General features: G+C 42.3%; 1 protein-coding gene across 3 annotated transcripts in view; it reads left to right on the top strand.

Annotated features, from left to right (window-relative positions):
* The window catches only part of LOC111959334 (Golgi SNAP receptor complex member 1), a 51,952-nt gene extending 28,721 nt beyond the window's left edge, over positions 1 to 23,231 (top strand). For all 3 annotated transcript variants that reach the window (XM_023980837.2, XM_023980843.2, XM_023980850.3), the window contains exons 7-9: positions 7,657 to 7,686; positions 16,321 to 16,403; positions 22,447 to 23,231. In XM_023980837.2, coding sequence (XP_023836605.1) covers positions 7,657 to 7,686; positions 16,321 to 16,403; positions 22,447 to 22,571 — 238 coding nt within the window. In that variant the 3' untranslated portion in view covers positions 22,572 to 23,231. The remainder of the gene's footprint in view (positions 1 to 7,656; positions 7,687 to 16,320; positions 16,404 to 22,446) is intronic.
* Positions 23,232 to 24,137: the final 906 nt, after the last annotated feature.

Raw genomic sequence — 24,137 nt, 5'->3', positions numbered from 1 at the left:
AGGCCTTTTGGCTATGGTGTCCCTCCACCAATGACTTTGCAGAGTAATTATTTTAAACCACTATCCTCAATCTCTTCATGGTCATTTGCTGCATTTTTATTGGTCCTCCTGTCCTGACACCTAACGTCCAGATCGTCCCTTCATATGGACAACCTGGCTTCGTTCCAGTTCTCTACCCTTCTCGTGGTGTGCACTCGTTCACTAACAATCATGCGTTGGATTGGTGCAAGCCTAGCTGGAAGGAGTTTCCACCATATTCCTCACACCAGTCCATTCCTTATACACTCCCCCTCATGGATTTAAAAGTACATGCTTCAGGAAGGGTAGATAATCCTAACGCAGCCAATGTCCCATAACAACCCCTTTTTTTATCTTCTAGTAAGTTTTAAATCAGGAATCAAGACATAACGGACATGTTATTTTCGGATCAATGAAATGACAAAACCATGTTTAGTTAAAGCATCTCACTAAATGCAGTTGTACCCATAATGGTTTGATAAGAAGCTACAACAGAGTTTTGTGTAGGAACACACAACTAGTGTATTTGTTGGAAGTGATACAGATGATGTTAAAACATCTCACTAAATAGCCCTAATATTATTTCCCCTCCAACTGTATTGTCTACTCTCTCTCTCCACCCTGATAATCAAGAACTCCGCCCTGATAATCAAGAACTCCGCCCTGATAATCAAGAACTCCGCCCTGATAATCAAGAACTCCGCCCTGATAATCAAGAACTCCGCCCTGATGATCAAGATCTCCGCCCTGATTTGACTACCTCTATTTCTTCCTCTTGGACACGAGCGAGACCGACTTAGCTCTATACTCGCCTCGACCTCCTTTCTCTCCCTTCTCTCCTAGTCTTGCTGCCCTTCCCTCTCGCTGTCCTCCTCCCTCCTCTTTCTCCCCTTCCTCTAGTTGTGCTGTTCCTTCCTGTCCTAACCATAAAAGATGTGGTTGTCAGGCAGGGGTCAGCCCATTAGTAAAAAGGGGGCCTTGCCAGTCATAGATCTGTCTCTCTCTCAGTAAAGCCAGGTGGCACAGGATGGAAGGATGGCCACGCCCGCATCCCCTACTGCCCCCGGAGGACATTAATCACTGGGGGGGATATGGGATGAAGTGTGTCCGTGTGTGTGCTTTCGCAAAGCCGAGACATTGTGTAGTACTGTTGTGTACGACATGATTACAATTGCTTTGACTATCACAATCGCATCCTGTCTGGCAGAATATAAAATCATAATTGTTCCGACCAATAATTGAGGTTTGTCCACCAATGACAAAGCAATACACTCTGGTCTCCTGTTCCCATGAAGGGAGGACTAAACTCACTACTGACTGCTACTTTGTTTTTGTTTATCCTCTTTTTTCTGAGACATTACCAGTATTGATTTAATTAGGAAATAAAGTGCTCTGACCATTGTTTTTGATGAGCAATTTGAGCCGCAAGGGGGGGGATTGTGACACTAGAAGAATATGTGTGCCTGCTCAGAGGTTATTAGGCTCTGTGGAACTAGATGGAGGAGTTCTCGCCATGCCCTCTTCCTCCAGGGTAGGGAAGAAGACTCTGGGGACTCTCCTACTCAGGGGAGCAAGATCCTGGTTCTCCTGAGCCCATCCCTCTTAGTCATCCAGGGCCTGGAAGACCAAACAAATGATTTACTCTGACTGGCTCCAGCTAAACCTCATTATCTCTAGCTTAGATGTTACTGCCTGGTTCCATCAACATCACAACAATATACCTTGGGATTAATTAACCTGTCCCCACACACACACACACACACACACACACTCGCTCTGTCGGTCATTTCAGGAAAAGGGTGGGGCGGGGGTGCTCCTTTTTAAAAGCCACACAGAGCTACAGGTGCAGCAGATTGCCTTGTCTTCAGAATGCGTACAGTATTTCCATTACAGCATTATTTATTGTAAGATGCTGCCCAGTGCACATATACTGTAACAGTCATCGCATCCCACCACCATTCCCTCCATTCTAATTGGTTAGCATCCATAATGCTGTAATATATACAGGAAGTGCAATGCTTCCTGGCTCTTCTCCTCTCTTCCACTGTGAAGAAATGGCACCTTATTCCCTATATAGTGCACTACTTTTGACCAGGGCCCGTCAAAAGTAGTTCACTGTCTATATAGGGAATAGGGTGCCATTTGAGACATACTGTGAAGCAGTGCCTGGTCTCTGTGTGCAGCTGGCTGTGTTGCATTCACTGTAGTTCAGATTCACAACATTATTTCTGTCTGTTGAGCCACTGCACGACGTTAGCCATTATCTCCATCTCATCACACCTACAAAGGACAGCCATCCGGAAAATGTGTTCAAGTTAAACTGGGGGGAGGGAGAAGGGAAGATCAACTCCATTTTTGAATTTTCTTTGATCTTAGGGGAAATTAGGGAGTTGGCCAGTTCCATGCTGTTGCCTAAAGAGAGCTCTGTAACAACAATTTGGGATAATAGCAATAAAGACTTGTTTGGTTCATCAATAAATACTTAGTTACAGAACTCCCACCCTAGGTGAGAGGCAGCCTACACTTTTATTCCTTTGACTTCATGTAGATGAATGAGTCTAGGGTAAACTAGTATTAATTTACCTGTTTTTTTAAACTCCATACTTTTTTGGATAACTTGTGTGTGATGCTCTCTGCACAACCACAAAATGGGGGGTCCAATGTCAATGAGACTATTGCTGAAGGACAGGAAGAGAGACGGAGTAAAGGGCCGCGTCAGCAGCAACGGACCACTTATAACAATTAGCAGCACATTGCTAACAGTGCTCACAGGCTTAATATGTCATCGACGGGTTGGCTGCAGATGAATGACACAGTATGAGGTGACACACCAGCTAAACAGGSTATTAGCTGTATCTGAAGATGAGCTCTGAGGTGATTGGTACTGTGTCACAGTGATGGGGACTAGGGATGATAGCAAAGCTATTTGTTTGAAGGATATGATTGGGCACTGTGGGTAGTAAGAGGTTAGGAGTGGTACTATTTTGGCTGTGTGTTCATATTCAAGTCAGGTATACACTGAGTTTACGAAACATTATGAACACCTGCTCTTTCAATGACCTAGACTGAGCAGGTGAATCTAGATGGAAGCTATGATGTAAGCCTGACTTTGACTGACAGTGAAAATTATATAACACACATCTCTCAGATATACGTTCAGGAGAGGGTCCCTCATCCCCTTCCATCCCTCCCTCCTTCCCTCCTGTCTGGTTATGTAGCATTAGCATGCAAAGTGTTACCTGGGGTGTTAACGCTTGGCTAGCTGAAAGAGAGGTATGAAGGGAGAGATGATGTTATGGGAAATTAGGGAGTTAGCCATTTCCATGCTGCTGCCTAAAGAGAACTGTGTAACAATATAGGACAGGGAGAGAGACTAAAGCTTGAGAGAAGGAGAGATCTAGTAAAGTGCCTCRTCAGCAGCAACTGGGGCCATTAATAACAATTAGCAGCACAGTGCTAACAGTGCTAATCTCACAGGCTTTGTCTTGAATGGGTTGGCTGACACCGTATGAGGCGACACCCCACATAAACAACAAGACTGGGATAGGATAGGACTGGGTAGTAGGAAGTCAGGAGTACATACATACATACATACAGTTGAAGTAGAATCACAACTTTTATTTTAAGAATGTGAAATGTCAGAATAATAGTAGAGAATGATATATTTCAGCCTTTATTTCTTTCATCACATTCTCAGTGGGTCAGAAGTTTACTTACACTCACTTAGTATTTGGTAGCATTGCCTTTAAATTGTTTAACTTGGGTCAAACGTTATGGGTAGCCTTCCACAAGCTTCCCACAATAAGTTGGATGAATTTTGGCCCATTCCTCCTGACAGAGCTGGTGTAACAGTCAGGTTTGCAGGCCTCCTTGCTCGCACACGCTTTTTCAGTTCTGCCCACAAATKTTCTATAGGATTGAGGTCAGGGCWTTGTGATRGCCACTCCAATACCTTGACTTTGTTRTCCTYAARCCATTTTGCCACAACTTTGGAAGTATGCTTGGGGTCATTGTCCATTTGGAAGACCCATTTGCGACCAAGCTTTAACTTACTGACTGATGATTTGAGATGTTGCTTCAATATATCCACATAATATTCCTCCCTCATGATGCCATTTATTTTGTGAAGTGCACCAGTCCCACCTGCAGCAAAGCACCCCCACAACATGATGCTGCCACCCCAATGTTTCACGGTTGGGATGGTGTTCTTCAGCTTGCAAGCATCCCCCTTTTTCCTCTAAACATAACAATGGTCATTATGGCCAAACAATTATATTTTTGTTTCATCAGACCAGAAGATATTTCTCCATAAAGTATGATCTTTGTCCCCATGTGCAGTTGCAAACCGTAGTCTGGCTTTTTTATGGCGGTTTTTGAGCAGTGGCTTTTTCCTTGCTGAGCGGCCTTTCAGGTTGTCRATATAGGACTCGTTTTACTCTTGGATATAGATACTTTTGTACCTGTTTCCTCCAGCATCTTCACAAGGTCCTTTGCTGTTCTGGGATTGATTTGAAATTTTAGCACCAAAGTACGTTCATCTCTAGGAGACAGAACACGTCTCCTTCCTGAGCGGTATGACAGCTGCGTGGTCCCATGGTGTTTATACTTGTTTACTATTGTTTGTACAGATGAACGTGGTACCTTCAGGCGTTTGGAAATTGCTCCCAAGGATGAACCAGACTTGTGGAGGTCTACAATTTTTTTTTCTGAGGTCTTGGATGATTTATTTTGATTTTTCCATGATGTCAAGCAAAGAGGCACTGAGTTTGAAGGTAGGCCATGAAATACATCCACAGGTACACCTCCAATTGACTCAAATTATGTCAATTAGCCTATCAGAAGCTTCTAAAGCCATGACATAATTTTCTGGAATTTTCCAAGTTGTTTAAAGGCACAATCAACTTAGTGTATGTAAACTTCTGACCCATTGGAATTGTGATACAGTGAAATAATCTGTCTAAACAATTGTTGGAAAAATTACTTGTCATGCACAAAGTAGATGTCCTAACCGACTTGCCAAAACTATAGTTTGGTAACCTTTGTAGGACACACGTTCCGCTAGCGGAACCCCCCCCACAACATTCCGCTGGAAAGGCAGCGCGGGAAATTCAAAAATATTTTTTTGAAATATGTAACTTTCACACATTAACAAGTCCAATACAGCAAATGAAAGATAAACATCTTGTTAATCTACCCATCGTGTCCGATTTAAAAAATGTTTTACAGCGAAAACACAACATATATTTATGTTAGATCATCGCCAAGTCCAAAAAACACACAGCCATTTTTCCCAGCCAAAGATAGGAGTCACAAAAAGCAGAAATTTAGATAAAATGAATCACTAACCTTTGATGATCTTCATCAGATGACACTCATAGGACATCATGTTACACAATACATGTATGTTTTGTTGATAATGTGCATATTTATATCCAAAAATCTCAGTTTACATTGGCGCCATGTTCAGAAATGCCAAAATATCCGGAGAAATTGCAGAGCCACATCAAATAAAATACTCATCATAAACTTTGATGAAAGATACATGTTTTACTTAGAATTAAAGATACACTTGTTCTTAATGCAACCGCTGTGTCAGATTTTTWAAAAACTTTACGGAAAAAGCACACCATGCAATAATCTGAGACGGTGCTCAGATATACACAACATTTCTCCGCCATGTTGGAGTCAACAGAAATACGAAATTACATCATAMATATTCCCTTACCTTTGATGATCTTGATCAGAATGCACTCCCAGGAATCCTAGTTCCACAATAAATTGTTGTTTTGTTCAATAATGTAAAATATTTATGTCCAAGTAGCTACTTTTGCTAGCAAGTTTAGTTCACATGTCCAAACGCTGGCGCCGGTCCAGGCGAACTCGGACAAAAACTTCAAAAAGTTATATTACAGGTCGAATTAACTTGTCAAACTAAGTAGAGAATCAATCTTCAGGATGTTGTAATCATATATATCCAATAACGTTCCAACCGGAGCATTCCTTTGTGTCTACAGAAGTAATGGAACGCAAGGCGATATCATGAGGAATGCGCGTGACCAAGAACTGGCATTCTGCCATACCACTGACTCAAACAGCTGCCATGCGGCCCCACATCACACTAGAGGCTTCATTCAACGTTCTACAGACTGTTGACATCTAGTGGAAGGCGTAGGAAGTGCGAACAGATCCATATCTTACTGGGATGTGAATAGGCGATGAGTTGAAAATCAACCAGCCTCAGAATTTCCACTTCCTCTTTGGAAGTTTCCCTGCCATATGAGTTCTGTTATACTCACAGACATAATTCAAACATTTTTAGAAACTTCAGAGTGTTTTCTATCCAATAGTAATAATAATATGCATATATTAGCATCTGGGACAGAGTAGGAGGCAGTTCACTATGGGCACGCTATTCATCCAAAGTGAAAATGCTGCCCCCATCCCTAAAAAGTTAACAAGAAATTTGTGGAGTGGTTGAAAAACAAATTTTAATGACTCCAACCTAAGTGTATGTAAACTTCCGACTTCAATTGTACATTCAGGAGAGGGTTTCTCACCCCCTCCCTCCTTCGACCCCCTCCTGTCTGGTCATGCAGCATTATCATGCAAAGTGTTAGCTGTGGTGTTAGCGCGAGGGTTGGAGGGAGAGAGTGAAGGAAAGCACTTTAGGAGCCTAGTGCGGCCTTCCTCTCGCTTCTACGTATTATACATGTAATGGAGCTGAAACCTGCTAGACAGTCATTCCTCCTTTTTATGAGATGGAGAGAGAGATGGCTGGACAGATCACAGTATAGATATGTTTTCCACACCTCCCCTCAAACCACCTGACAATGACATGACATTCTAAAGAATTAGACTGAAGATTTATTTAACACTGTTTTATGCGCCTCTGAGAGGTTGTTTTTCGTTTTAAAAAATTGACAAGAGGATGACATTAATACTGTTGGGAATCATATGTTTTTTGATTGAAGAAATATTTGATTTGTGAAGATAACTGCAATGCTGCTGTAGCCAATAAAGTCTACTCTGTCAGCTATAGAGAAAGCCATAGTGGTACCATACTGTGTTGACAATGCTATCCCTGACTGCAGGCTGATGTGTGTGTGGACAGGACATGACTCCTGTTATGAATGTTTCATGTGACCTTTCACCTCAGTGAATGCAATGCCATAGAGCTGTCATAAAGGTGACACAACAGCTGTCATAAGCAATCCCATCAAATCATTTGGTATTTATGACCCCATCCGTGCCCTGTGATACATTCAGTGGTTCCTCATCCTAACTCAAGATGCACAAAAGCAACTCTGTATTTTCTTGTAAATCATGCATTGWAGTCCATGAGAAATTGGAATGAATGCCCACAACATAAATCAAAGTTGAGTATTTCAGCTCATCKGCTCTGTTAGGCTGGGTGCTGCTGGGGAGGGAGGGAAGGGGGTTCCCGGCCCAGCGCAACGAGCCCAGGGACCTGATCAGGATTCTGGGCAGCTTGGCATCGATTGCTGCCTCCCTGATCCYGACTCCCAGAGAGATGTGGAGATCAAGTCATTCAGTCTCCCCCATATCACCACACTGCTGCTGCCTCACCTCAGAAACTAACCATCTCTTTCTTCTCTTTTCTACTCTCTCTCCTTGCAGCTCTGACCGCCTGATGGATGACACAATAAGGTAAGCCTAATGCAGACATACATTCTCTCTCACCGAGCATATGTTTTATTATCCATGTGGGGACCTAAAATGTATTTCCATTCAAAATCCTATTTTTCCCAGACCCCTAAACCTAACCATTACTCTTAACCCTAATTGTAACCCTAAACCTAACCTCTAAGCCTAAAATAGCTGGGAAATATCCCCACGAAGGAGAATTTTCCTTGTTTTACTATCCTTGTTGGGACTTTTTGGGTWAATTTTTTTCCCCGGTACCCACGAGTATAGTCTCTCACACTCACACATGTACAGTACCAGTCAAAGTTTGGACAAACCAACTCATGCAAGGGTTTCTCTTTATTTTTTACTATTTTCTACATTGTAGAATAGTAGTGAAGACATCAAAACTATGAAATAACGTAAGGAATGATGTAGTAAGCAGAAAAGTGTAAAACAGATTCTTCGAAGTAGCCACCCTTTGCCTTGATTACAGCTTTGCACACTCTTGGGATTCTCTCAGCCAGCTTCATGAGGTAGTCACCTGGAATGCATTTCAATTAACAGGTGTGCCTTTGTGCAAGTTAATTTGTGTGGAATTTCTTTCCTCAATGCGTTTGAGCCAATCAGTTGTGTTTTGACAAGGTAGGGGTGGTATACAGTAGATAGCCCTATTTGGTAAAAGACCAAGTCTATATTATGGCAAGGACAGCTCAAATAAGCAAAGACATGAAGGTCAGTCAATCCTGAAAATGTCAAGAACTTTGAAAGGTTCTTCAAATGCAGTCGCAAAAACCATCAAGCGCTTTAATGAAACTGTCTCTCATGAGGACTGCCACAGGAAAGCAAGACCCAGAGTTACCTCTGCTGCAGAGGATAAGTTTGTTAGTTACCAGCCTCAGGAATTGCAGCCCAAATGAATGCTTCAGAGTTCAAGTAACACACATCTCAACTTCAACTGTTCAGAGGAAACTGCTTGAATCAGGGCTTCATGGTCGAATTGCTCCAAAGAAACCACTACTAAAGGACACCAGTAAGAAGACTTGCTTGGGCCAAGAAACATGAGGAATGGACATTAGACCGGTGGAAATCTGTCCTTTGGTCTGATGAGTCCAAATTTGAGATTTTTGGTTCCAACCGCCTTGTCTTTGTGAGACGCAGAGTAGGTGAACGGATGATCTCCGCATATGTGGTTCCCACCGTGAAGCATGGAGGGGGAGGTGTGATGGTGTGGGGGTGCTTTGCTGTTGACACTGTCAGTGATTTATTTAGATTTCAAGCACACTTAACCAGCATAGCTACTAGAGGTCGACCGATTTATGATTTTTCAACACCGATACCAATACCGATTATTGGAGGACCAAAAAAAGCCAATACCGATTAATCGGCCGATTTTTATTTATTTGTAATAATGACAATTACAACAATACTGAACACTTATTTTAACTTAATATAATACATCAATAAAATCAATTTAGCCTCAAATAAATAATGAAACATGTTCAATTTTGTTTAAATAATGCAAAAACAAAGTGTTGGAGAAGAAAGTAAAAGTGCAATATGTGCCATGTAAGAAAGCTAACGTTTAAGTTCCTTGCTCAGAACATGAGAACATATGAAAGCTGGTGGTTCCTTTTAACATGAGTCTTCAATATTCCCAGGTAAGAAGTTTTTGGTTGTAGTTATTTATAGGAATTATAGGACTATTTCTCTCTCTACGATTTGCATTTCATATACCTTTGACTTTGGATGTTCTATAGCACTTTAGTATGCAGTGTAACAGTATAGCTTCCATCCTCTGCTCGCCGCTACCTGGGCTCGAACCAGGAACACATCGACAACAGCCACCCTCGAAGGCAGCGTTACCCATGCAGAGCAAGGGGAACAACTACTCCAAGTCTCAGAGCAAGTGACGTTTGAAACGCTATTAGCGCGCACCCCGCTAACTAGCTAGCCATTTCACATCGGTTACACCAGCCTAATCTCGGGAGTTGATAGGCTTGAATTCATAAACAGAGACTGCTGGCAAAACGCACGAAAGTGCTGTTTGAATGAATGCTTACGAGCGTGCTGGTGCCACCATCGCTCAGTCAGACTGCTCTATCAAATCATAGACTTAATTATAACATAATAACACACAGAAATACGAGCCTTAGGTCATTAATTGGTCGAAACCGGAAACTATCATCTCGAAAACAAAACATTTATTCTTTCAGTGAAATACGGAACCGTTCCGTATTTTATCTAATGGGTGGCATCCATCAGTCTAAATATTCCTGTTACATTGCACAACCTTCAATGTTATTGTCATAATTACGTAAAATTCTGGCAAATTAGTTCGCAATGAGCCAGGCAGCTCAAACTGTTGCATATACCTGACTCTGCGTGCAATGAACGCAAGAGAAGTGACACAATTTCACCTGGTTAATATTGCCTGCTAACCTGGATTTCCTTTAGCTAAATATGCAGGTTTAAAATTATATACTTCWGTGTATTGATTTTAAGAAAGGCATTGATGTGTATGGTTAGGTACACGTTGGGGCAACGACAGTCCTATTTCGCGAATGCGCACTGCAACGATTATATGCAACGCAGGACAGGCTAGATAAACTAGTAATATCATCAACCATGTGTAGTTATAACTAGTGATTATGATTGATTGATTGTTTTTATAAGATAAGATTAATGCTAGCTAGCAACTTACCTTGGCTTCTTACTGCATTCGCGTAACAGGTGGGCTCCTCGTGAGGCAGGTGGTTAGAGCGTTGGACTAGTTAACCGTAAGGTTGCAAGATTGAATGCCTGAGCTGACAAGGTAAAAATCTGTCGTCCTGCCCCTGAACAAGGCAGTTAACCCACCGTTCCTAGGCCGTCATTGAAAATAAGAATGTGTGCTTAACTGACTAGTTAAATAAAGGTGTAAAAAAATAAAATAATACATAATCGGCGTCCAAAATTACCGATTTCCGATTGTTAGGAAAACTTGAAATCGGCCCTAATTAATCGGCCATTCTGATTAATCGGTCGACCTCTAATAGCTACCACAGCACTGTGGCACAGCACTTCAACAGGACAATGACCCAACACCTCCAGGCTGTGTAAGGGCTATTTGACGAAGAAGGAGAGTGATGGAGTGCTTCATCAGATGACCTGGCCCCCACGATCACCTGACCTCAACCCAGTTGAGATGGTTTGTGATGAGTTGGACCGCAGAGTGAAGGAAAAGCAGCCAACAAGTACTCATCATATGTGGGAACTTCTTCAAGACTGTTGGGAAGGCATTCCAGGTGAAGCTGGTTGAGAGTGTGTAAAGCTGTCATCAAGGCAAAGGGTGGCTACTTTGAAGAATCTAAGATATGTATGTTTATTTGGATTTGTTTTAAAACTTTTTTGGTTACTATATGATTCCGTATGTGTTATTTCATATTTTTGATGTCTTCACTATTATTCCACAATGTAGAAAATAGTAAAAATAAAGGAAAACCCGTGAATGACAAGGTGTTTCCAGACTTTTGACTGGTACTTATATATATAATTTTTTGGGCTTATTTGTCTATCCTGGCTCCAGAATTGGGGGGTTGGTGTGGTAGTTGTGGTAGAAATTCTATAGGAAGAGGGACTGAAGATTCTTTCAAACAACAACTTTATTATAAGATATGCGAAAATGGAGCAGGTCAACAATCCACTCACCTTGCACAGTTAAAAAGCCCAACGAACAGAGTTGGCTTYCTCCTTTAATAGAATGTACATCTTCTTGTCTATGTGACAGTTAGCAGAATTCTCTTTTTCTACCTGCAATTCCCACATAGCTAAATTCCTGCCGATCGTAAACACAGAAGGTCACACTGCGGTGTCACACAAGGCAAGTTTGTATCAGAAAACAATACTACCATATAACGTACAATATTTAAGAAAAAAACAGCATAGTATGTCTAATTAAACAGTAATTAAATGTCATGAAAATTAATTTCCTCCACATAGCTACAGTGGATGTTAGACATCTCCATGGGCATGAGGTGAAGTCTAAAGAGTCGAGTACAGAGACATTAGTGATCCTGACAAATCAGATGGTGACTTGTGTGGAGCGCTTTGCCTCTGACCCCACCTCTTAACATCCAYTGTGACACCATTAGATGAAGAGATTACACCATTAGCCCAGAGATGGATACAAGATCAGCTTTCAGGCCTAAGTGGGCTGATATGGTCAAGCACAGTTTGAGGAGAGAGGAAGTGGACTATGCCGCTATCCCTCCCACCATCTCAGACTCCCTGTTGCATTTTTTCCTACCACCATGTCAGCCTCCCTGTTACCTCTGCCTCATATGCCATAAGGGGTGTCCCCAACCTCCCCAGTCATGTGTGGCCAACCAGCCCAACCTCCTCCACCCTCCCTCCCCATCCCATCCATCTTCTCTCCTTGCCGCAGTCCACCCACAGATTGCTGCCCGTAGGGGAGGCTACTGGCACAGGTGCTTCATTAAGTGGACTTGTGAGCCATGCAGCGCCTCTTCCCGTCCAGCCTCCCTCTCCCACTCTCCTTCCTCTTGTTTAAGTGAAGCAGAAAATTACACTGGATGAGAAAGTCACCATCATTACCGGTTCTCTCGAAGCCTTGAACACGCCTAACAAGACACACACAGCGAGAAGATAATGAAGCTTCTTTTTTCTCTTGGTTGTTTGTGTTATTATGCCCTGTGGGGGCGAGGAGGGCTGAGATATGATTGATTTATGTGTCTTAATATGCAATCAGGTTTTAAGACCCTTTCACAGGTTGGAGATAACACCTGGCAATGTTTTGAGAGTAACAGTTGATCAGGTACTCCAGTGAGTCCCCCGAAGCAGAAACGAAAGTGTGAGATTCTTACAACACAAAAATGCTGTTTTTCGTAGTTACATTAACATCTCCATATTTAGATGTTTCAAATTGCAGTTAGACTGGAGAGAATTGGTCTCAATAAACATATCTAGAAGCCCCACAGCGAGTTTACTTTAGGTCATTTTCCTTGAGATGCTAACGGTAATGAGCTAAGCTAGTTTAGCATTGAGCTGGTGTTCAGCCAGGTTGAGTCAGTGTGTGTGTATGAGTTAGCATTAGACCAGCCCCTATCAGATAGCAGCTCTGATTGCCAGTAGCACATTAGCGTAGCGCTAATGCTGGCCCAGTGTTACAGTCCGTCAGCAGTGTTGGGCTTTGGGAAGAGAGGCGATCTGTCTTCCCCTCTGACTCTGGAGAACATGATATATGAGCTAGACCCTTGGCATAGAGAGAGATTGTCCCCTCAGCAATACCCTGCAAGAGGTGTTGCACACGCTTACTGTATTTACTCAGACTCACATTGTACYTACAAAGAAAACAGAGTACACATTTTAAACAACCACACTTTCTCAATCAAACTCACTCGCACCCATGCATACACACTCAAACACACAGTGCACTCACATCCTTGCTCAGTCAAACTCACTCAAAAACACCAAACACGCACATATGCTCACTCACCTGACCAAGTCACTAATCTGACAACCAGGCTCAGTATACTAGGTTCTGACAGCCATGTAAACAAGTCTGGTTGACCCCCCCCCCCCTGGGTTCTACTCACAAAGGGCCATACCTGGCCTAGGGGGCCCCCAGGACACCCTTTTCGTGTTTTACTGTTGTCACCTTGTTACAGTCTCTGAGGCCAGGGCTGTCTGTTGCGTAATCCTACCTGTCCCTGCAGCTAGGCAATTAGCCTCAACAGATTTGTTCCCATATTTGTAACCAGGGATAAATTGTTTACATCTGTTTTGATCCCAACCATTTTTCTCCTCGCTGCCCCCAAAAAAGAGGCTGCCTGTATCCTGTATTTAAATCCAGGAATTCCACTTAAAAACAAATCTATCAGTATGTTGCCAAATACTGTCTTATTTGAGGTCTTAGCACGTTATAAGGGAAGTCATTGGGAGAGGGGTTTTGTGCTGTGGATTAAGGTGCAGGGTTAACTATATCAGATGCCATTGCGGGGCTAAAAGGAGTTGAGTGTTAACTGTCAAAATATATTTAACTAACTGGATTCTCTCAAACAGCTTCATTAAGGTAGTCACCTGGAATGCATTTCAATTAACAGGTGTGCCTTGTTAAAAGTTAATTTGTGGAATTTCTTTCCTTCTTAATGCGTTTGAGCCAATCAGTTGTGTTGTGACAAGGTAGGGGTGGTATACAGAAGACAGCCCTATTTGGTAAAAGACGTCCATATTATGGCAAGGACAGCTCAAATAAGCAAATACATTATTAAGTCATGAAGGTCAGTAAATCTCAAAAACTTTGAAAGTGTCTAAGTGCAGTCGCAAAAACCATCAAGCGCAATAATAAAACTGGCTCTCGCGAGGACCGCCACTGGAAAGGAAGACCCAGAGTTACCTCTGCTTCAAATGACAAGTTAATTAGAGTTATCAGCCTCAGAAATTGCAGCCCAAATTAATGCTTCAGAGAGTTCAAGTAACAAGACACATCTCAACATCAACTGTTCAGAGGAGACTGTGTGAATCAGGGCTTCATGGTTGAATTGCTGCAAGGAAACTACTACTAAAGGACACCAATAAGAAGAGAATTGCTTGGGCCAAGAAACACGAGCAATGGACATTAGACCGGTGGAAGTCTATCCTTTTGGTTTGATGATTCCAAATTYGTGGTTTTTGGTTCCAACCGCCGTGTCTTTGTGAGACGCAGAGTAGGTGAACGGTTGATCTCCGCATGTGTGGTTCCCACCATGAAGCATGGAGGAGGTGGTGTTATGGTGCTTTGCTGGTGACAGTCTGTGATTTATTTWGAATTCAAGGCTCACTTAACCAGCATGGCTACCACAGCATTCTGCAGTGATATGCCATCCCATCTGGTTCGCGCTTAGTGCGACTGTCATTTGTTTTTCAACAGGACAATGACCCAACAAACCTCCAGGCTGTGTAAGGGTTATTTGACCACAAAGGAGAGTGGTGGAGTGAAGCATCAGATTACATGGCCTCTACAATCACCAGACCTCAACCCAGTTGAGATGGTTTGGGATGAGTGAAGGAAAAGCAGCCAACAAGTGCTCAGCGTATTTGGGAACTTCTTCAAGACTGTTGGAAAAGCATTCCAGGCGAAGCTGGTTGAGAGAATGCCAAGAGTGTGCAAAGCTGTCAAGGCAAAGGGTGACTCTCATATCAATTTTCTTTTTTATTTGTTTAACACTTTTTGGTTACTACATGATTCCATATGTGTTATTTCATAGTTTTGGTGTCTTCACTATTATTCTAACAATGTAGTGTGTTTGTGTGCACCTACCCTTGCCACCACTCCTGAAAAATTACCTAGGGGAAACACTGTGTGTGTGCTGGCAGTACATGCCTCAGTGTTTCTGTGCGCTAATATCCACCGGTCCTCAGTGACTCAGCTCCCCCTGTAATGCTCTCTCTCGCTCTCTGCATTTTAAGTTACTGTGAAAGYCCCCCCCCAAATGGATTTCTCCTCCTCCACCCACCTTCTGTCTGTCATGGTAGTTGCACTTTTGGGGACCTACACACACAATCGTGGCTCATACTCTCTGCTAGAAAAAAGCTGTTTATAACATAGCAGAAGTCTTACAGGGTTGATATTGTAGGGTGGGTCACCTCTCCCATTTAACCTATGTAAAMTACCGTTCAAAAGTTTGGGGTCATTTTAGAAATGTCTTTGTTATTTAAAGAAAAAATTAAATAGTACCCKCAAAACACCAGTCTCAACGTCAACAGTGAAGAGGCGATTCCGGCATGCTGGCCTTCTAGGCAGAGTTTCTCTGTCCGGTGTCTGTGTTCTTTTGCCCATCTTAATCTTTTCTTTTTTTTGGCCAGTCTGAGAGATGGCTTTTTCTTTGCAACTCTGCCTAGAAGGCCAGCATCCCGGAGTCACCTCTTCACTGTTGACGTTGAGACTGGTGTTTTGCGGGTACTATTTAATGAAGCTGCCAGTTGAGGACTTGTGAGGTGTCTGTTTCTCAAACTAGACACTCTAATGTACTTGTCCTCTTGCTCAGTTGTGCACTGGGGCCTCCCACTCCTCTTTCTATTCTGGTTAGAGCCAGTTTGCACTCTTCTGTGAAGGGAGCAGTACACAGCGTTGTACGAGAGCTTCAGTTTCTTGGCAATTTCTCGCATGGAATAGCCTTCATTCCTCAGAACAAGAATAGACTGACGAGTTTCAGAGGAAAGTTCTTTGTTTCTGGCCATTTTGAGCCTGTAATCGAACCCGCTGATGCTCCAGATACTCAACTAGTCTAAAGAAGGCCAGTTTTATTGCTTCTTTAATCAGAACAACAGTTTTCAGCTGTGCTAACATCATTGCAAAAGGGTTTTCTAATGATCAATTAGCCTTTTAAAATGATTAACTTGGATTAGCGAACACAATATGCCATAGGAATACAGGGGTGATGGTTGCTGATAATGGGCCTCTGGTTGTCAATGTAGATAATCCATAAAAAATCAGCCGTTTCCAGCTACAATAGTAATTTACATCATTAACAATGTTTACACTGTATTTCTGATTCATTTGATGTTATTTTAATGGACAAAATTTTTGCTTTTCTTTCAAAAACAGGGACATTTCTAAGTGACCCCAAACTTTTGAACGGTAGTGTATGTCATTGTCTTCTTCTTCTCTCCCTGCAGTATTGCCATGGCGACCAAGGAGAACATGACATCCCAGAGAGGGCTATTGAAGTCCATACAGAGCAGAGTCAACACTCTGGCCAGTATCCTTTACAACACCAAGCAAACCTTATGAACATTGGAGATTCTCCATTAAAAATCATGTATTTTTGTCCTAGACTAGGCTTAATCTTTGTCTGGGAAGGCAACCCTATGTTCATGTCTGTGTGAGAAAGAACAAATTCACAAATATGCCTTATTTTTCCTTTTAATCAGACAAGAACTTCTGGAGATTGTTAACTTTTATCAGATCATAATTGTCTTTTAAGGCCACCTAGTAGACACTTTTATCCAAAGCAATTTACAGAAGTGAGTACATGTTATGTGATTCCCGCAGGAACTGAACCCACGACCTTGGCATCGTTAGCGCAACACTCTTACTCATTAGGCTTCTTATTTACTGTACTATTACAGTAAATAAGAATAATTTACTGTACTGTGAGCTGCAACCAGACACAATACAGCTATAGAGTCCCATAAACAATGAAAGCCAGAGTGCCTGTCGGTTCACATTACGCATCCTAACTGTTTAAAAGGCACACTGAGCATGTTTCAATTAGAACGCTTTATCTCAGTCTGAGGCTCCAGAGACATCCTCCAGTGGTCTTCAAACTTTTCCTGTTGAAAAGTGATATCCCAAGTATAAATACAGTAAAGTACATGCACTAAAGTGGTAAAAGAAATATGTTTTGAGCAAAATTTGTGTGATTTTTACACACAACTGCAAACTTCAAGGAGTAGGGTATTCAATGAGTTGGTCTGATGTGAATTTGTGATGTCATCTGCCTCCCACCTTGCTTGAGGAACAATTGAGGAGAAAAAGAGCAACAAAAGAGGCTAGCCCCCCCACCCCTCCACTTGTGCTATGTCATGACATACCTGGACCACCTATTGAGATGTGCCTTTTGTTAAGTAAATCAGGTGTTAAATGAGCTGAAAAGGAGACTGGATCACCGCTAATGGGTGCTTGATTCTGTCTGGTCTCTTCTCTTTTCTCAGAGAGCATTGTTATCAGGCCTTCCGGCCAGCGATTCCGTATTTTCCTCACATGGGACACCAGCCTCTGGAGAGAGAAACTCTTATCGATTCTAAGGAAATATCTGAGCATTCTGAGCAATCTGATCCAATCTGGTCCATTTAACTGGGGGGGTTCACTGCTGCTAGGGTTTTCTGTGAACAACATACAGTTCCTTCGGAAAGTATTCAGACCCCTTGACTTTTCCCAAATGTTGTTACATTACAGCCTTATTCTTAAATATGATTTTAAAAATGTGTCTACAAATGTGTCTATTGTGTGCAATCTACACACAATACCTCATAATGACAAAGCGAAAACAGKTTTTTTGATGATTTTTTAATATACATTTTTTACATAAGTATTCAGACCCTTTGCTATGAGACATGAAATTGAGCTCAGGTGCATCCTGTTTACATTGATCATCCTTGAGATGTTTCTACAACTTCGTTGGAGTCCACCTGTGGTAAATTCAATTGATTGGACATGATTTGGAAAGGCACACACCTGTCTATATAAGGTCCCACAGCTGACAGTGCATGTCAGAGCAAACACCAAGCCATGAGGTCGAATTAATTGTAATTAGAGACAGGATTGTGTTGAGGCACAGATCTGGGGAAGGGTAGAAAAACAATTATGCAGCATTGAAGGTCCCAAAGGACACATTGGCCTGCATCATTCTTAAATGGAAGAAGTTTGAAAACTCCTAGACTCTTCCTAGAACTGGTTTCCCGGCCAAACTGAGCAAGGGGAGAAGGGCCTTGGTCAGGAAGGTGACCAAGAACCCAGTAGTCACACTGACAGAGCTCCAGAGTTCCTCTGTGGAGATGGGAGAACCTTCCAGAAGGACAACCATTTCTGCAGCACTCCACCAATCAGGCCTTTATGGTAGAGGGGCCAGACGGAAGCCAGTCCTYAKTAAAAGGCACATGACAGCCCACTTGKAGTTTGCCAAAAGGCATCTAAAGGACTCTGACCATGAGAAACAAGATTCTCTGGTCTGCTGAAACCAAGATGAAMCTCTTTGGCCTGAATGCCAAGCGTCACCTCTGGAGGAAACCTGGCATCATCCCTACGGAAGCATGGTGGTGGCAGAATCATGCTGTGGGGAGTCTGGATCGAGGCAAAGATGAACGGAGCAAAGTACAGAGAGCTCCTTGATGAAAACCTGCTCCAGASCGCTCAGGACCTCACACTGGGGCGAAGGTACACCTTCCAACAGGACAATGACCCTAAACACACAGCCAAGACAATGCAGGAGTGGCTTCGGGACAAGTCTCAATGTCCTTGAGTGGCCCAGCCAGAGCCCAGACTTAAACCTGATCAAACATCTCTGGGGAGACCTGCAGCAATGCTCCCCATCCAACCTGACAGAGCTCGAGAGGATCTGCAGAGAAGAATGGGAGAAACTCCCCAAATACAGGTGTGCCAAGCTTGTAGCGTCATAGCCAAGATGACTCGAGGCTGTAATCGCTGCCAAAGGTGCTTCAACAAAGTACTGAGTAAAGGGTCTGAATAGTTTTATAAATTTGCAAAAATTTCCAATATTGTTTTTGCTTTGTCATTATGGGGTATTGTGTGTGGGTTGACTATTTAATACATTTTAGAATAAGGCTGTAACCTAACAAAATGTGGAAAAAGTCAAGGGCTCTGAATACTTTCCGAAGGCGATGTATAGGATAATATTTCAYTTTGCTGTCAAAAGAGACAATTTCAGAACAGACAAAACATTTGCAGACTCAACAGAAAAGCAGGCAGTTTGGCATTTTTAGATTCTAATTCAGCAATAAGGCCCGAGTTGGGTGTGGTATATGGCCTAAATACCACGGCTAAGGGCCAGCCAAGTGCCAACCACCTCTTATTGCAAGTAATGTTCAGATAATCATTAACTTCTTATGGCTGCAATCCCRTTAACGGGATGATATGACAACAGCCAGTGAAAGTGCAGGGCGCCAAATTCAAAACAACAGAAATCTCATAATWAAAATTCCTCAGACATATATTCAGGATTTTTTTTTCTCATTTTGTCTGTTATAGTTGAAGTGTACCTATGATAAAAAATTACAGGCCTCTCTCATCTTTTTAAGTGGGAGAACTTGCACAATTGGTGGCTGACAATACTTTTTTGCCCCACTGTACATGTGTCTTATACCATTTTAAAGGTAATCTTGTTGTTAATCCCACCAAAGTGTCCGATTTCAAATATGCTTTTCAGCGAAAGCACCACAAACGATTATGTTAGGTCACCACCAGGCCACAGAATAAGCACAGCCATTTTTCCAGCCAAAGATAGCAGTCACAAAAAGCACAAATAGAGATAAAATTAATCACTAACCTTTGATGATCTTCATCAGATGATACTCATAGGACTTCATGTTATACAATACATGTATGTTTTGTTTGATAAAGTTCATATTTATATAAAAAAAATCTGAGTTTACATTGGAGTGTTACGTTCACTAGTTCCAAAAACATCCAGTGATTTTGCATAGCCACATCTATTCAACAGAAATACTCATCATAAATGTAGATGATAATACAAGTTATACACATGGAATTATAGATATACCTCTCCTTAAACTTTACGGAAAAAGCAAACCATGCAATAATCTGAGACGGCACTCAGAACTATAGTCAAATTAGCCGCCATGTTGGAGTCAACAGAAACCAGAAATTACATGATAAATATTCCCTTACCTTTGATGATCTTCATCAGAATGCACTCCCAGGAATCCCAGGTCCACAATAAATGCTTGATTTATTCGATAATGTCCGTTATTTATGTCCAATTAGCTACTTTGGTTAGCGCGTTTGGTAAACAATTCCAAAGTCACTAAGCGCGTTCACTAAAACGTGACGAAATGTCCAAAAGTTCCGTAACAGTCAGTAGAAACATTTCAAACAATGTATTGAATCAATCTTTAGAATGTTGTTAACATAAATCTTGAATAACGTTCCAACCGGAGAATTACATTGACTTCAGATGAGCGATGGAACGGAGCTCCCTCTCATGTGAACGCGCATGGTCAAAGAATGGTCACCTCATGGCAGTGGTGACTAATTCTCCTCTCATTCGGCCCCCCTTCACAGTAGTCATCAGACAAAGTTCTACAGACTGTTGACATCTAGTGGAAGCCGTAGGAAGTGCAAACAAATTCATATCTCTGTAATTTCAATGGGATCTTGGTTGAAAATCCACCAGCCTCAGAATTTCCACTTCCTGTTTGGATTTTTTCTCAGGTTTTTGCCTGCCATATGAGTTCTGTTATACTCACAGACATAATTCAAACAGTTTTAGAAACTTCAGAGTGTTTTCTATCCAATACTACTAATAATATGCATATATTAGCAACTATGACTGAGGAGCAGGCCGTTTACTCTGGGCACCTCTGTGCACCTTTCATCCAAGCTACTCAATACTGCCCCTGCAGCCATAACAAGTTAAATTGGAAATATAAACTGGGTGGTTTGAGCCCTGAATGCTGATCAAATCAAGTCATATTTTATTGGTCACATACACGTGTTTAGCAAATGTTATTGCGGGTGTGGCGAAATGCTTGTGCTTCTAGCTCCGACAGTGCAGTAATATCTAACAGTTTCATAACATATACCCAAAATACAAGCAAATCTAAGTAAGGAATGGATTAAGAATATATATACACATGTCAGAGCAGCATTGGACTGTGACACAGTGGCATAGTATGGAGTACAGTATATACATATGAGATGGGTGATGCAATATTTACAAACAATTAAAGTGACTAAGATACCGTATAATAGTATAGAGTACAGTTTACACATAAGAGTTGAGTAATTTAAGATACTGAGACATTAAAGTGGCCAGTGATTCCTAATATATGTCTATAGGCAGCAGCCTCTAATGTGCTAGTGATGGCTGTTTAACAGTCTGATGGCCTTGAGATAGAAGATGTTTTTCAGTCTCTCGGTCCYGGCTTTGACGCACCTGTACTGACCTCGCCTTCTGGATGATAGCGGGGTGAACAGGCAGTGGCTCGGGTGGTTGTTGTCCTTGATGATCTTTTTGGCCTTGCTATGGCATCGGGTGCTGTAGATGTCCTGGCGGGCGGGAAGTTTGCCCCCGATAATGCGTTGGGCAGACCGCACCACCCTCTGAAGAGCTTTGCGGTTGTGGGCGGTGCAGTTGCCGTACCAGACAGTGATACAGCCCGACAGGGTGCTCTCAATTGTGCATCTGTAAAAGTTTGTGAGGGTTTTAGGTGTTCTTCTTTAGCCTCCTGAGGTTGAAGAGGCTCTGTTGTGCCTTTTTCACCACACTGTCTGTGTGGGTGGTCCATTTCAGTTTGTCAGTGATGTGTACGCCAAGGAACTTGAAGCTTTCCACCTTCTCCACTGCGGTCCCATCAATGTGGATGGGGGGGTGCTCCCTCTGCTGTTTCCTGAAGTCCACAGTCATCTCCTTAGTTTTGTTGACGTTGAGTGAGAGGTTGTTTTCCTGGCACCACMCTCCGAGCCCTCACCTCCTCCTTGTAGGCCGTCTCATCATTGGTAATCAAGCTTACTACTGTTGTGTCGTCTGCAAACTTGATGATTGAGTTGGAGGCGTGCTTGGCCACGCAGTCATAGGTGAACAGGGAGTACAGGAGTCGGCTGAGCACGCACCCTTGTGGGGCCCCCGTGTTGAGGATCAGCAAAAGTGTTGTTTCCTACCTTCACCACCTGGGGGTGACCCGTCAGGAAGTCCAGGACCCAGTTGCTCAGGACGGGTTTCAGACTGCTCTAATTACGTTGATAACCAGTTTATAATAGCAATAAGGCACCTCAGGGGGTTGTGATATATGGCCAATATACCACTCCTAAGGGTTGTGTCCAGGCACTCAGCGACGCGTCATGTCTAAGAACAGCCCTTAGCCGTGGTGTATTGGCCATATACCATACCTCCTCGGGTCTTATTGCTTGATTATACCCCGGCTGTCAGCCAATCAGCATTCAGGGCTCGAACCACCCAGTTTATATTTCCAATGTAATGATTATTTGAACATTACTTGTAATAAGAAGTGGTTGGTTCTGTTTGCCTTAACTTCCTTCTCCAGATCGTTTCCCAGCCATCAACAACCTCGTCCAGCGAATCAACCTGCGGAAGAGACGAGACTCCCTAATCCTGGGCGGAGTCATCGGCGTTTGCACCATCCTCCTGCTGCTCTACGCCTTCCACTGATGACGGACAGACCGGTCAAAACAATCGTTACTCTGCGTTTGTAACATCGGAATCAGAACTCTGGAGAATGGGCTTTAGTGATTGGAGGCTACTGGACAGACAGACACCCTCTTGGCCCAATCGGTTAACAGGATTGATCGAAGGCAGCATGGACTACCTGATTTGTATTTAGCAGTGGGAGGGAAGGATGGAGAACGATATGTGAGATGGAGCAGCACCTTTTTATTTTTTATCAAAAGTTTGTGCTGTTCAACTCTGGTTAAGGGAACAGAGACCAAATGTACTGGTATGACTAGATTTGAAAGGATTAAATATATATATATATATATATATAATTCTTTCAAATCTATTAGTACCTTGAGATAGGCAAAAGTCATAGGCGCAAGTCAGGCAAGTCATATATATATATGACTTGCCTATCTCAAGGTACTAATAGATTTGAAAGAATTATATATAAAAAAATATATATAAAAAGAACACTTGCTTTAAGGAGTGTAATGGTCTGAAGACAGACGGTGGAAACGAAAGAGGGACTGTCTGTTGATTTCTGTGATGGAAGGATTTTTAGTTGAATGGTCCTTTTTCGTGATGGGATATTCAGGAGGTTCATCATCATCATGGCCTGTACATTGTGCATTATTAATAAATTATTAATTTACAGTATGTGATACTAGGCACTTATTTTATTTGTCTATTTTTTTTACTTCGACATGTATTGATAAACTGTATTTTTCATTGAAGACCATTGATAGAACTCCAGTGCTGCAAGTACCGTTATTCTTTAAACAATGGCCACATTCAGGTGTATGGTTCAACTAAAACTGTGAAAGTCCCAGACTTCTTCCATTACGTGTTTCCTTCAACTCACAACCTCTACATCAGGGCTGCCCAACCCTCTTCCTGGAGATCTACTGTCCTGTGGGTTTTCAGTCCAACCCTAATTTAACACAACTGATTCTACTAATTAGCTGCTCAACAAGACCATAACTAGTTGAATCTCATACGAGGAATTAGGGTTGGACTGAAAAACTACAGATCAGGAAGAGGGTTGGGCAGCCCTGGGCTACATTCTAAGATTCATCTACTTCGCTTAATATGCCACTTAGCAGACACATATCTACAGTACAGTGAGTGCATGCATACTTTTTTCATGTGTATGTGCTCCCCTGTGGGGATGGAACCCACAACGTTGGTGTTGCTAGCACCATGCTCTCACTAACTGAGCCACACAAGATCACTTGAAATCCAGAGATCTGTAAGAGTGATCAGYATTCAGGCCTCTGTCCTTCTTCATGATCTAGGATCTAAGGCCTACCTTGAGATAGGCAAAAATCAACAAACTTTACGTCATACATTGATGTCAACTGAACATTTCCCCCAGCTCTAGGCTGAATAATTGCTTATTCAACTAACATTTAACATCCCTAATATGAACGTTGATTTGAAAGATGCTACAGTTCTAAGGAGTTTAGTTTCTTTCGCTTGAAACTGTCAGTGGCATTTTAAGTGGTTTTACAGTGGAAGTGGCTGGAGATGTTTCAGTAAACAAGGCTGCAGCAGCTAGAT

Source organism: Salvelinus sp. IW2-2015, linkage group LG4p (assembly GCF_002910315.2).
Source record: "Salvelinus sp. IW2-2015 linkage group LG4p, ASM291031v2, whole genome shotgun sequence".
Lineage (NCBI taxonomy): Eukaryota > Metazoa > Chordata > Actinopteri > Salmoniformes > Salmonidae > Salvelinus > Salvelinus sp. IW2-2015.
This window is presented reverse-complemented; position numbering and strand designations above follow the sequence as displayed.